This window comes from Alosa alosa, chromosome 23, assembly GCF_017589495.1.
Source record: "Alosa alosa isolate M-15738 ecotype Scorff River chromosome 23, AALO_Geno_1.1, whole genome shotgun sequence".
In the NCBI taxonomy this organism is placed as follows: Eukaryota; Metazoa; Chordata; class Actinopteri; order Clupeiformes; family Clupeidae; genus Alosa; species Alosa alosa.
In genome coordinates this window covers 11085676-11097763 of record NC_063211.1, presented here as the reverse complement: position 1 = coordinate 11097763, position 12088 = coordinate 11085676, and the positions used below count along the sequence as shown (strand labels likewise).

Here is a 12088-nt window from a genome sequence, read left to right as displayed (position 1 = left end):
ATCTTTTCTATGTATATCTATTAATCAAGCTTTATTTGTTCTACAACATTTGATCAGTGAAAGACAAGGTAGTTGGTGCAATCCGTTCTGAGAGGATATAGGTCGCCATCTAGAGGTAAATACATGTATTAAGTGCCTTCAAGTGTATTACCTGTCTTGTGTGTGTTGTGACACTTAATTTCTCTTGGTATCAATAGTAGTCCATTTTCTTATTTCCCGGTTTCAAGTCCCGAATGCCGTTGCCAGTCTGTGTCGCTTTGGATAAAACTGGATAAATTCAGGTATTATGGGCAGCCGTGGCCCACTGGTTAGCACTCTGGACTTGTAACCGGAGGGTTGCCGGTTCGAGCCCTGACCAGTGGGCCGTGGCTGAAGTGCCCTTGAGCAAGGCACCTAACCCCTCACTGCTCCCCGAGCGCCGTTGAAGCAGGCAGGTCACTGCGCCAGGATTAGTGTGTGCTTCACCTCACTGTGTGCTGTTTGTGTTTCACTAATTCACCGATTGGGTTAAATGCAGAGACCAAATTTCCCTCACGGGATCGAAAAAGTAATAATCCAGATAAATTCAGGCGTAATAATGCAGTCACTAACCCATTTGTCTGCTGCAGCTCAACCTTGTTGCTGAAAGTTAGCCTAAGGGGACTATTTTCAGGTGCTGCATGATATTATTGTGCTGCTGCACCATGGTGTTCCTTGATTAGTATAGTATAGTATACTGTAGTTCCATGTTAGCCTAGAAATCTAGACGTACCCTAGCGGTGGCAAATTAATTTGCTCAGCCTGTACATCTAGTATCAAACCATAGAGATTTCTATTGGCTGACGCCGTGGACGTCATCCAATCACAGCACTCTATTTTGTTAGAGAGTCTTAAGGCGGGCTTAACAGGATAACGACAGTCCTGCGACGGTGAACAACAAGGAAGGTGGCAATGCCGAACGAAGAGCGGTTGTTTGAATCGGCGTTGGCGTCAACTTTGGAGGAGTGCTTTTCTTTGAAAGTTTAGCAACACAATGCATTTAAGTCATTCCTTTTGAAAAAGGATGTATTTGCCATTTTGCCGACCAGATACGGATATGGTCGTTTGGATTAAGCGAGGTGAATGGTTCGATTCCAGACTATACATTTCAATGATATAGGATGGCCCGCCAGGCTAGTTCCATGTCAAATCAGCCTAGAAAATCGCCACTTTTCATTTTCCTGGTATTATTACACTATCTAACTCGTAAGGAGGCAAGTTTTAAATAGGAAAATTACTGGAAAAGCCACTTTTAAACGTGATGCTAGCAGGCGAGATGCTAATGGTCTAATCCAATTCAATGATCTGTGCTAGGCTGGAGCTAAAAGTGGTATCGTCAGACACAGAGAACAGCTGAATGAACTGGAGAAAGGTAAAAACACAATTGTTTAACTCAAGGGGAAGTGGAAAATGAGTGTGTGACTGTGTTTATGTGTTCAAATAAGTTTAAATGGGATTTTTATCATATGTATGAGTATCACCAGTGATAGTTAAATGATTATTGGTTTGGTAGATCACACTAAAGAGTAGGCTACAGCTGACAATTGTCACAGGGATACTTGACCAGTAGATGGCAGTATACATCTAATAAATGTTTGCTTTACCCAAACAGCATCAGAGACAACATCATAAATCAGCCACAATCCAATCAGATAAATAGATAGATAAAAACAAAGAGAGAGCAAAAAATATGGAGAGAGAGGAAGAAAACAAGAAAGAGATCATCAGCAGCATCACTGGTTAATTTGTTGATAGTTTGCCTTCCGACTAACCGTTAAATGATGGCATTAGTCTTACTGTTGGCTTCCACTTCCAGCCTTGGCACTGTCCCCCTATCAGCTCCTCCAACCCAATATCACAAGGATTCGTATACTGTCACGTTTGGTTAATCTATTATTCCTGCTGGGGGTCAAGGATTCGTTGTACTGTCACGTTTGGTAAATCTATTATTCGTGCTGGGGGTCAAGGATTCGTTGTACTGTCACGTTTGGTTAATCTATTATTATGACCGCCGCTAGCGAAGCGATCATATAGGGATTGTCAAAGTTTTTTTTTTTTTTTTTTTTTTTTCGTCATCTACTTCCTGAATTTTTGGTCAACGATACCGGGACACCCGAACCACGGGGCACATGAAATTTGGTGGGTATGTAGCCCCACTAGACTTTTACGGAAAAATTTAATTTAGCCCCCTGGGGCCCTCCCCGTGCTGGGCCCCCCGAACCGCAAAAAAAGGAGTTTTTCCTAAATAACTACCTGAACCGTGGCACTGAGGATGAAGAATCTTTTATGGTATGTTGGTCTCAAGGGCCCACATCAACGTGGCCCATAATCACTCATTTGTGATTTGCACCCCCCCGGTAAAAAAATGAAAATTCAATATTATTCTGCTTTAATCGCCCCTATCTTCCAAATTTTATGTGTATGATTGGCCTGGCATTCTTTGAGGGGATGCCAAGTTTCATAGAATTTCATCCATGGGGGGGGGTCTAAAAAAAAATAGATTATGTGTACATTTAGTGACTGTACACTCATTGGCCTGTAGATGGCGGTGCACACATATACACATGCACACACACACAGGCACCCACATACTATCGGTATTAGAAAGGCCGATACATAATTACAAATTCAGTAGGATTAAAAGAAAGCCAAATATTCATCATCATCATGGCTGCATTTCCAGTATTTGTGATAAGTAGTCGTTTGTCCACTAGATGGCGCATCGTTGCAGTGAGACGTAATTTTGTTGGAAGTTAAAAGTGGGTTGGAAAAACAATGGACGCTTCCTACAAGGACTGTAGTTAACCTCAGAGAACGTCTAAGGATAGGAAAATGTTCACATGAAATGTAATTCCCATTTCTTCTTGAAGCCGAAATAAATCTGAGGATGTTTATCGGACATGCTTGTTTTTTACTGCAGGTACGTTAATCTAATAATATCAATAAGGACCTAGGTAATGTTACCGTTAGCGTTGGTTGAGTGATGAAGGCCAATTTGATTGATTGCATTTGTAGAAAACTATAAATGTGGTTATACCAAGCAAATTGATAGCAGCACTGTAATTGTATCTTTCGACTGTCATTTGTTGCACGTGCTACAAAATCATTCTGTGCAATGGAAGATTTACCAACGTTACACCGGTCTGATACAGTTTTGCCTATACATGCGTGAGACTGAGACGCCTGTTTATTTTGTTTTAAGTGAGTGCAGGGTGTGAGAGGGGAATCGATGTGCTTTGATTCCAGCTTGGTAGTTGTAGTCTGTGAAATTAAAAAGCACGTGTGTGTGAAGTATCCAAACAATGACACCTTCATTTCATTATGGCTGCTTTAACACACCTTAAGCTACTGTGTAGTGGGTCCCATTTAGAAGTGGCTTCTTCATTCGGGCTTTCCTTGACTCATGGAGCTGCGTGAGTTTTATTACAACTTTTCGCCATGATATGGCAGTTTAAGTCCGCTTGATACTGTAAGGCGTAAGCCATTGGTTTCCAAAGGAGATTTTATTTGTGTCGCCAGCATAGCCTATTGACAATTTATGTTGTAATAAATAGGCTTATCTTATAAGCCTGTAGCTTAGGGAAGCTAACAGCTTTCTATTAGGATCTAGTTTGTTAGTTACAGTTTTGTCATAACTCCCTGATGCATTTTTTGCATAGCCAGAGCGTGGATATCTCAATCGGAAAATTAAACAATATCGGGTGCCTATGGACTAGGCTGGGTGAACCCAGCCTGATCTGCCCGCTATTTATTTTTTGATTTCTTAAAAGATTGAGCTTGGTCTTGTTGGATTCTCTGGTTGTTGCGTTGTGTTTTAGTTCTAATGTCTGTATTGAAGATGGTCAATAAAGCTTGACGGCGGGATCAGGATCGGCGATTAGATTATGATTTATTGTAGATGGTACAACAATGAATAACAGAACACAGGCTAAGTCTCAAACAGTAAAACTGTGCAGTCTAACAGTTGTGGTTGTTATTAGAAGCGGCTGCTGAGCCTTCCGACAGAAGATGCTCCTTGGGTTGCTTCCTCGATCCGTCTCCGAGTCAAAACCTAAGACAAAGCCTGTTATACTAAAACATACAAACGTCAATCATGCCAACGTGGCAGGTGCCAACCAGTGTACACAACCCGGCCCTGGCCAGATGGAGATACTAGCCCGAATAGGCAGACATGCTGTCTCCCTCGGCCCATGTTATCACTGATGTTCCTCGGATGTTCCATCGGCCTGTATGACCTTCCTGCTGGTACACAGGCCTAAGGCACAGTTATGTACAATAATATGGACTTCTCCCTGTTGTATCCTACACACAGATGTAACATATGAACACATCAGAATACAGTAAGAATACCCCAGAATTCTACAGTCTGGTGAAAGCCAGACTAGCCATGGACCTCAGTTACACAATGCAAGGGAACATGAATCAACCTATATTTGCACGAACAATAACGGACAACAGCTCTTTAACTTTGGCCCGTTAAAATGTGTATGAACAGCGACGCATTTCATCAAGGCCCATTTGGACATGTCAGTTATTTGCACCACTGGTTGGATGTAAAACAGCATTTCGTTTCAGACTACTGTTACTTAATTTGTGCATTAACAATAACGTTTCAGACTACTGTTACTTAATTTGTGCATTGACAATAAAGTATTACATGAACTAAAGATGACTAGAATCTTATGTAGAAGAAGAAACATTCACAAAAAATCCATCCATCCAAAAATGACCTTTGTTTTTGATAGCTGTTGAAAACGGCATGGAACTGACAGAGATGTTTTTGTTAATAAATAAATAAATAAATAAATAAATAAAAAAATAAAATTATGCTGATACCTTTTGCTTTTCCCAAATACAATGTAGCCTACAGGTGTAAGTGACCTTTCATCAATCCAGTTGCAATGGATGAACTGTGATGAACTGCCCTACTTGTGATTGTTTAGAGATTTTAAAGGTTTTATAACAATGCTACATCTTTTTTGGCTATTCTACAATCTATTCACCTTTTCAGCACCAGTAGGCTACTTTCTGTGCAGCCGCACACACACACTCAGGCATGCCAAACAAGCATACACAAAAGTTTCAAGAGTGGGGGATGGAGTAAAATATAGAGACAAATTGAAGTGTGATTTATTTTCGCGGAACAGATGTACAGGATTGAGCGGCAGTCATATTTTGTACTGCTATGCGGTACATCTAGTTTGTGCTGTGGTTGGAGGAGCTGGTAGGGAGACAGTTGATGAGTGTTCTCTTCTGTAATAAACTGCGGGTTCGCTAACTACATTGTTGGTGCTTCGTTTTATGTGTAGGGACCATGAGCAACCTACTGAAGAGGTTTGGTGCTGTTTTGAACAATATTACTGGTTAAAAAATGCTATTTGGGAAGCGTTTAGCTTACCGCCCTTAGCTAATCCACTGTTTGTGATTTGGGGCTATAGCGTATACCTGGAAAAGCTCTATAGTGGCTGATCAACGAAAAATACTGTCTCCACGGCTTACTTGATGTGTTTTAATGCAGAAAAAGACCTTGGGGTCAATTTTCACCGGAGTTACACTTTAAAGAAGATCTGTTGTGGAATTTATGAAGTGGACGAAGAGGTTAGTTTCTATGGTTACAGCCAGTCAGAATGAGAGGGACTTCCCCTTCCTCATATCAGTCTTACAACACCTGTAACAGCACAGAGTGTGAACGCTTGCCTTCATCGATTGACAGTTCCCACAAACTTCACATAACATCTAACTGTTTCATGTAGAAGCTTATATTATTTTTAATTTTATTTTCTTTGATTTCCCAAGGCAACCTGTCTGACCGGCTGAGAGAAAGAGAGAGAGAGGGAGAGAGAGAGAGAGCGAGAGAGAGAGAGTGTGTGTGTGTGTGTGTGTGTGTTTTGTGTGTTTTGTGTGTTTCCACCTTTCAATTCACTCTCAAGTACCACAAGCAAGTCAGTCAAGTCAACAATTCTCCTTTGCAATGTCAGTTTATTTAAAATAAATAGAAAAATAAATGCTGTCTCTCACATAAAATACATTTTGTATTGTCCATATTTGAAATAATATAAATAAATATAAATAGAGGCACCATATATACACTTAGTTTCAGTAGTATCCGCTCTATGCCCTTGGTTTGATTGACCGCCGTCTGAGCTGCCGTCAGTGGAGAGTGGAAGTGGTGTAGATGACGGAGGCCTCCCAGAGAGAAGAAACGTGGTTGTAGACACTTTTCAGCTCATAAATGGCTTTGCGTTGGACTACCTCATCATTTGTCTGGGGAGAGGAATAAGAAACAAACATGCCAATGTCAATCTTATGTGGCAGTTTTGGTACATGTCCCCAAAACCTATTTTTTCCCCCAAAACATCCCTCTTTTTCATGAGCTGAGCTGTAATATTGTAGTAGCTGTGTCGTATTAGTTTTGACCACTAAGTATGAGATGAGTATGTCATGAACTAAACCTCTTAGCACAAGAAGAGTGGCCAGACTGTGAGTATGTGTACAGTAAATGCACTTAAAAGTAGTTCACTTGACGCATGCACAGAGGAAAACTTCAGAAACTATATAGTAGCAGTAACACAAAACACCAGTTTTGCACACTTTGCACTCTTGTTTAAATCAGCCTTTTCTGATCACCTTGCTATATCTTGCCATTTCTTCTTTTCCAGTCTAACATTATCGCCATGTCATATTTTTATGTACTTATTATAACATTTCTAATCAATAAACTTTTTTTTCTTTTAGTGAATGCTTCTATGACGGACAAAGTGATTTTACCCCAGTTGGTATAGATATGGCATAGGTATATTATATCATATATATATACGGCAGTTGTAGGACAATGACAGATTCGATCATATCATTACACTATCAACCACAGGTCCAGCATGTTCAAAGTAAAATGTAAAGACAACACATGCCATGTCTGCAGACTGGTCAAGTCACTGCTTGCATCGTACTCTCCAGCATACTTAGATCTGCCCCTTGGTACCAATGTTGATGTAAGTGGGACTACGCCTATGGCGGGAGTGTGGTAGATTGAAAACTGATATGTTTTGTCTCTTACATTGATGGCTTGCAGCTCCTTGAGGTTATTGGTGAGGGCTTCCAACTGTTCCTGTGATTCTTTAAAGTACATTGTCTTCAGTTCCTCCACCTTGCTTCTCAGGTAGTCCACGTCATCCCTTGCCTTATTGGCCTGCATCTTGTCCCGCAGATTGGTGAGAATGTTGTCGTAGACTTTCAGTGTTTCACCTGCCAGAAGCATCTGCATCGGTTCCTATAAAAGAGAGTGTGTGTGTTTATATCCTCAGTATTATAACATGTTGAGTGAGTGAATGAATGAATGGATGAATGAATGAAAAGCTCAGATGAATGACTTACCTGTAGAGAATTATCCAGCTGTCTGAACAGAGCACCAGCAGGAAGGTGACCTTTGTTGGCCTGTATTGGAAAAGAGTTTAGCGGTTAAAGTCTGATGGCTCAAAGTGTAGAAAAAACCAAACACTAAGATCATTTCCTATTCCTAACCTCAATGGGGTACACTTGCATCAAACTAGAAGGCACCTCAGTGGTAGTCAGTGCAGTCCCACAGACTCCCTAGGGGTTCCTCCCCTAACCGGTAAATCGACACACTCAAACTTCTGAAATCGAGCTCTCTGATTCATGCACGAAGCCATGACATCTTGAGCCCTGTCTCTCATGTACCTCTGTGGGCACAGTGACCGATGATACTTACAAAGAATTGATTCAGGTTGTTCTGTTTTGCTGTCATCACTCTGGAGAAGTATGGGTTGCCCATAACAACCTCTCCTGCCATCAGACAGATCACTGCCCAGATCAATGCCTGCTTTAGGTGATGTGCTACGGTCGTCATTGTATCCCGCTGTCTCACTGGTCTTGTTAAACTCCCTAAAGTCTCTGTGCATTAATGCTTAATCAACGGCTCAGCTCGACCGACCCAACCTGTGTTCTTAAGAGACTCACTGTCACTGTCTGATGTTGTGATCAACAGGTTGTATGTATATGTAGAGGAAATAGAGAGAGAGAGAGAGAGAGAGAGAGAGAGAGAGAGAGAGAGAAGGGGCGAGGTGTAATAGGTGTGAAGTCTGTGGGTTCCCCGTCTGAGTGCAGCGAGTTTCCTTTAAATCACAATGTGCCATGCTGACGTTCAGAGGTGCCATTGATGCACTTAGTTGAATCACTCCCCTTCCACCACCTCCAGAAATACCTGGGGAAGCCTGACCACAGACTTCAAGTGAAGTCTGTGGTCAGGAGGGGAGATTCTGATGGATGGACGCACTGACAGATGTACCACCTACATTTACACACTGTAACGATTCGGGCACACTTGGATTAAGTTACAACACTTTCACTTTTATCATTATTGTTTTTTTAAGTTATTATTTACATTTATTAATTTAGCAGACGCTATCAAGCGTTTATTTATTTATGAATATGAATTAATTAATACATTTTATTATTTATTCATTTAGCAGACACCTTCCACTGACACATACAGACACACACACACACACACACACACACACTACCACCCACTCACACACACACCTGTTGTGGCAGTCTCTCAGCGACAACAGCAGTTTGAGGCCTAGTCACTAAGGTGCCTGATGTTGGCTTGCAGCCAGTGCTGCAAGAGGAAATGGTGGTTATCATCGTTCAGCTTTCTAGTAAAGCTGGGCAACTACTTTTTTCTGCAGTATTGAAAGTAACACACCTTTTCTAAGTGAAGTCCTGGGTGACTTCATTGCAGATTCTTGTGTTGTTGGCCTGATCATGCAAAGAAAGTCCCAGGCAAGAATTTTCTTTATGATATTTGAAATGGCTACACCTTTCTTTTTTGTCTAGTTGGGATTTTTTTGCTTGTTTTGTAAGTTTCTCTTTTATCATTACATGTTTTCAGCAGAACTAACAGCTGACAGTGAACACATTTGAAGAAATGACACACCACTTCACGGTGCATGCATAGTGCACACTGCATGATTAGTGGGACAGACTCATTGCAAACCTGATATAAAATGTCTACCTCCAACACACTTCTAAATGAAAAACATTTGTATGGGTGCATACGTACTCTAGCTCTTTGACACGCTCTAGCTCTTTGAAACCGTTCAGAGTATTGTTGGAATTGTAACGTCCCATATTGTTGGAAGCGTCCCATTCTCAGAGCATCCTGAGTTGACTCTGGGCACTCCAGCTGAAGAGACAGAGCGGCCGAGCATGACGTCAGTCTAACTGAAAACAGTGGCAGAGGGTGTTTTGAGGAAATAGTACAGATACAGACTTTTTAGGAATCATAGACCATAACTAGCAGGGATGTAGCGAAGGCTAAATGCAAGTAAAAACAGTTTATCCACCTCTGAAATTTCAGAAATAGAGTTTATCCATCTCTTATTAGAGTTTATCCACCTCTCAAAATAGTTTATTCACCAATTGCAACTTTTAGCATTCAAAAATCACACTGTATTATACACATTCACAATATGTACACTCATCAACTCTCTAGGAACCATTTAATACCTCTGGTATGATTATAAACATTGTACAGTAATTTGCACCATCACCAAACATGTTCTGAATGCTTTTTAAAAAAAATCCGACACCTTACTGTGATCACAGAATTCATAGTTTATCCACCTCTTATTTTAGCCTACCACTACACCCCTGATAGTACCGGTAAAAAGTAAGCAAAAAGTAACCATGGATCAATTGTCACTTTCTTTCCGAAGTGGGCCATGGTCTACCTGTGATATCATTCAGTGGTGTCCTTGCTGCAGACATAATCATGCTTCCCTTTTTGTCTCTGTCGATGGAGCGTCACTGAGCCTGGTTTTCCGGGTCTGTGGCTTGTAGTGAAACCCCATCTAGTCACAGGTTCATCGATGCCACCTCCCTCAACTGACCCTCCCTGTGTCACTCTCGCTGAGTCAGACTCATTTCACTCTATGGCCTGGCCCTTGGAGTTTACTCTCAAAACACCTCATCATCACCTCTGTGGTGCTGAAAGCTTCTTAGTAATGGAGAGAGGAAAATCTTCCGTCACTCTGTCAGACATTTAGCTACCTGTGCTATGTTGCGCTTTGTTTCTTTTGGATCCATCAGAACAGATCAACTTGATTGGTTATTTTTTTTATACACTAATACTTATGATTCACTTCTCTGCACTTATGATAGATTGTGTCTTTTTTACTGTTATTTGTGGCTTCTATATGTGTTGTTTTATAGGCCTATTTAGTGAAGTCTATTCTGTGAAGTTGTGTTAGTATATGCTCCGTCCAATTTAACCACATAACCTGTCATCTTTTACATACTTCTCTTTAAAGACAAACCTATGTGAAAAAGGTAATCAAAAATCATGAACATCCAAATGTTCATGTATTCAAATATAATCCAGTGTTATCCTGTTGGTGCCACAGTATCAGCAAAGATCCTTGATTACTAGCTCTGCTTTAACCCTCTCTGGTATCAGCCTTTTCAATGACAAGGGGTGCTAATCACAGATATTACAGTTTTTCTCAGTCGCTTTGGTGCTTTTCTCACATCACTATTAACATTTGCACAGCAGTTAGTGCAATTCTCAAAACAATTAGTGCAAACTGCAAAACCTAGTGGATGACCTGCAAAAGCACATCACTTGCTCAAAATGGATAGTCCATTCCTCAAAAGCAGGTATTCATGTCAATGAAACTGTCAGTGTCATCAAAATGAGAAGTCTTGACACCATCGTTTATGAACAAGATAGTCAAATGGCTTTGTCATGTTTTCATTATGACAGTTCTCTCAGTGTTTTCCAATGCAAAAAAAGGACAGAACTCGGTGACACTACCTGAACATGCTCAAGACAGCACTATACAGTACTTGTACAGCCATTTGAAAACTACAGTAAAGTTACACATTGCTGTAGTTAGGTGAGTAAGTAAGAACAAGACACTGAATACGTACATTTTTACTGTATGCTCTTTGCAATTCTACAGCATTGTGACAGAATTTGATAACTAGTTCAACAATTTTGTTATGTTTTTATGTAATGACTGAAGCAATGAAATGAAGACTATTAGTTTTATTGGGAACGACTATTCAGCATTCATAGGTATAGTTCATTTTGACTGACATGACATAAGCAAATGATAATGTTAAAAAACAGCAGAGAATTGTATGTAAGCAACTGATACATGTCCTAAAGTATTTGCAATTTGTTTAGAGGAAGGAGAAATTGCTACTATGATGTGCACAAATGACTAAATGTTGTGGAGGTTGAACTAATAGTTATGAGAATTTTCATTCTGATCTGAAAAAAGCACCAAAGCGACTGAGAAAAACTGTAACTCACAGTGTGATGCTGTCACGATACTTTACCCACGACAAAAATAATATCACAATTCTGAGATTCTGGAATACTCAATGCATTGAAAAATATTCATTAAGATACATCACATATAGATAGTAACATACATCTGTGTAAATTAAGAGGAAATTGAATTATTGGAATTCAATGCATTTTACAACGGGTTTGAAACAGTCTAAAAAGTGCATATTTTTAGGTTAGTAAGCAGTATTGGAGCCATTATCTGCATGTGGATATGCACAGGATCTCCTCGCAAGATTTCCGACCAGGAAGTCAGGAGGATAGTCAGAAGAGTAGCCCAAGAGCCAAGGACCACTTGGAGAAAGCTCCGGAAAGACTTGGAGGCAGCAGGTACAATTGTTACTAGGATTTCATCCACCACACCATATTTGGAGGAGAAATTGCACTGTGCATCACCCTAAAAATACCATACCAACAGTGAGGTTTGGAGGTGGAGGCATCATGGTGTGGGGCTGTTTTTCATCTCATGGTACTGCAGACCTCATATAGTTGAAGGAATGATGAATGGAGTAATTTTGTTCCGGGAGAATCTTGCCATTCACCAGGATGATGAGGACGAGACATGGCTAGACCTTCCAGCAGGACAATGATCCAAAGCATTCAGCAAAGGAAACTCAATTGGTTTCAGAGAAAGGAAATCAAGGCCATGACTTAAATCCAATTGAACAGTTTTGGAAGTTAACTAAAGATTAG

General features: G+C 40.5%; 1 protein-coding gene across 1 annotated transcript; it reads right to left on the bottom strand.

Moving 5' to 3' along the window:
- Window positions 1-6168: 6168 nt before the first annotated feature.
- Window positions 6169-7441, bottom strand: ifng1 (interferon gamma 1). The gene is made up of 3 exons (XM_048235679.1): window positions 7393-7441; window positions 7076-7288; window positions 6169-6282 (listed from the first exon to the last, which is right to left on the bottom strand). The coding sequence occupies exons 2-3, from the start codon at window positions 7280-7282 to the stop codon at window positions 6169-6171; spliced, it is 321 nt and encodes a 106-aa protein (XP_048091636.1). The 5' UTR covers window positions 7283-7288; window positions 7393-7441.
- Window positions 7442-12088: the final 4647 nt, after the last annotated feature.

Bases quoted from the DNA above. Each gene is read 5' to 3' on its own strand.
- ifng1 (XM_048235679.1), bottom strand. From the start codon at position 7,282: ATGCAGATGCTTCTGGCAGGTGAAACACTGAAAGTCTACGACAACATT. The intron at 6,283-7,075 runs GTAAGAGACAAA...TCCTCTCCCCAG, and splicing joins AGGAGCTGCAAGCCATCAAT to ACAAATGATGAGGTAGTCCA.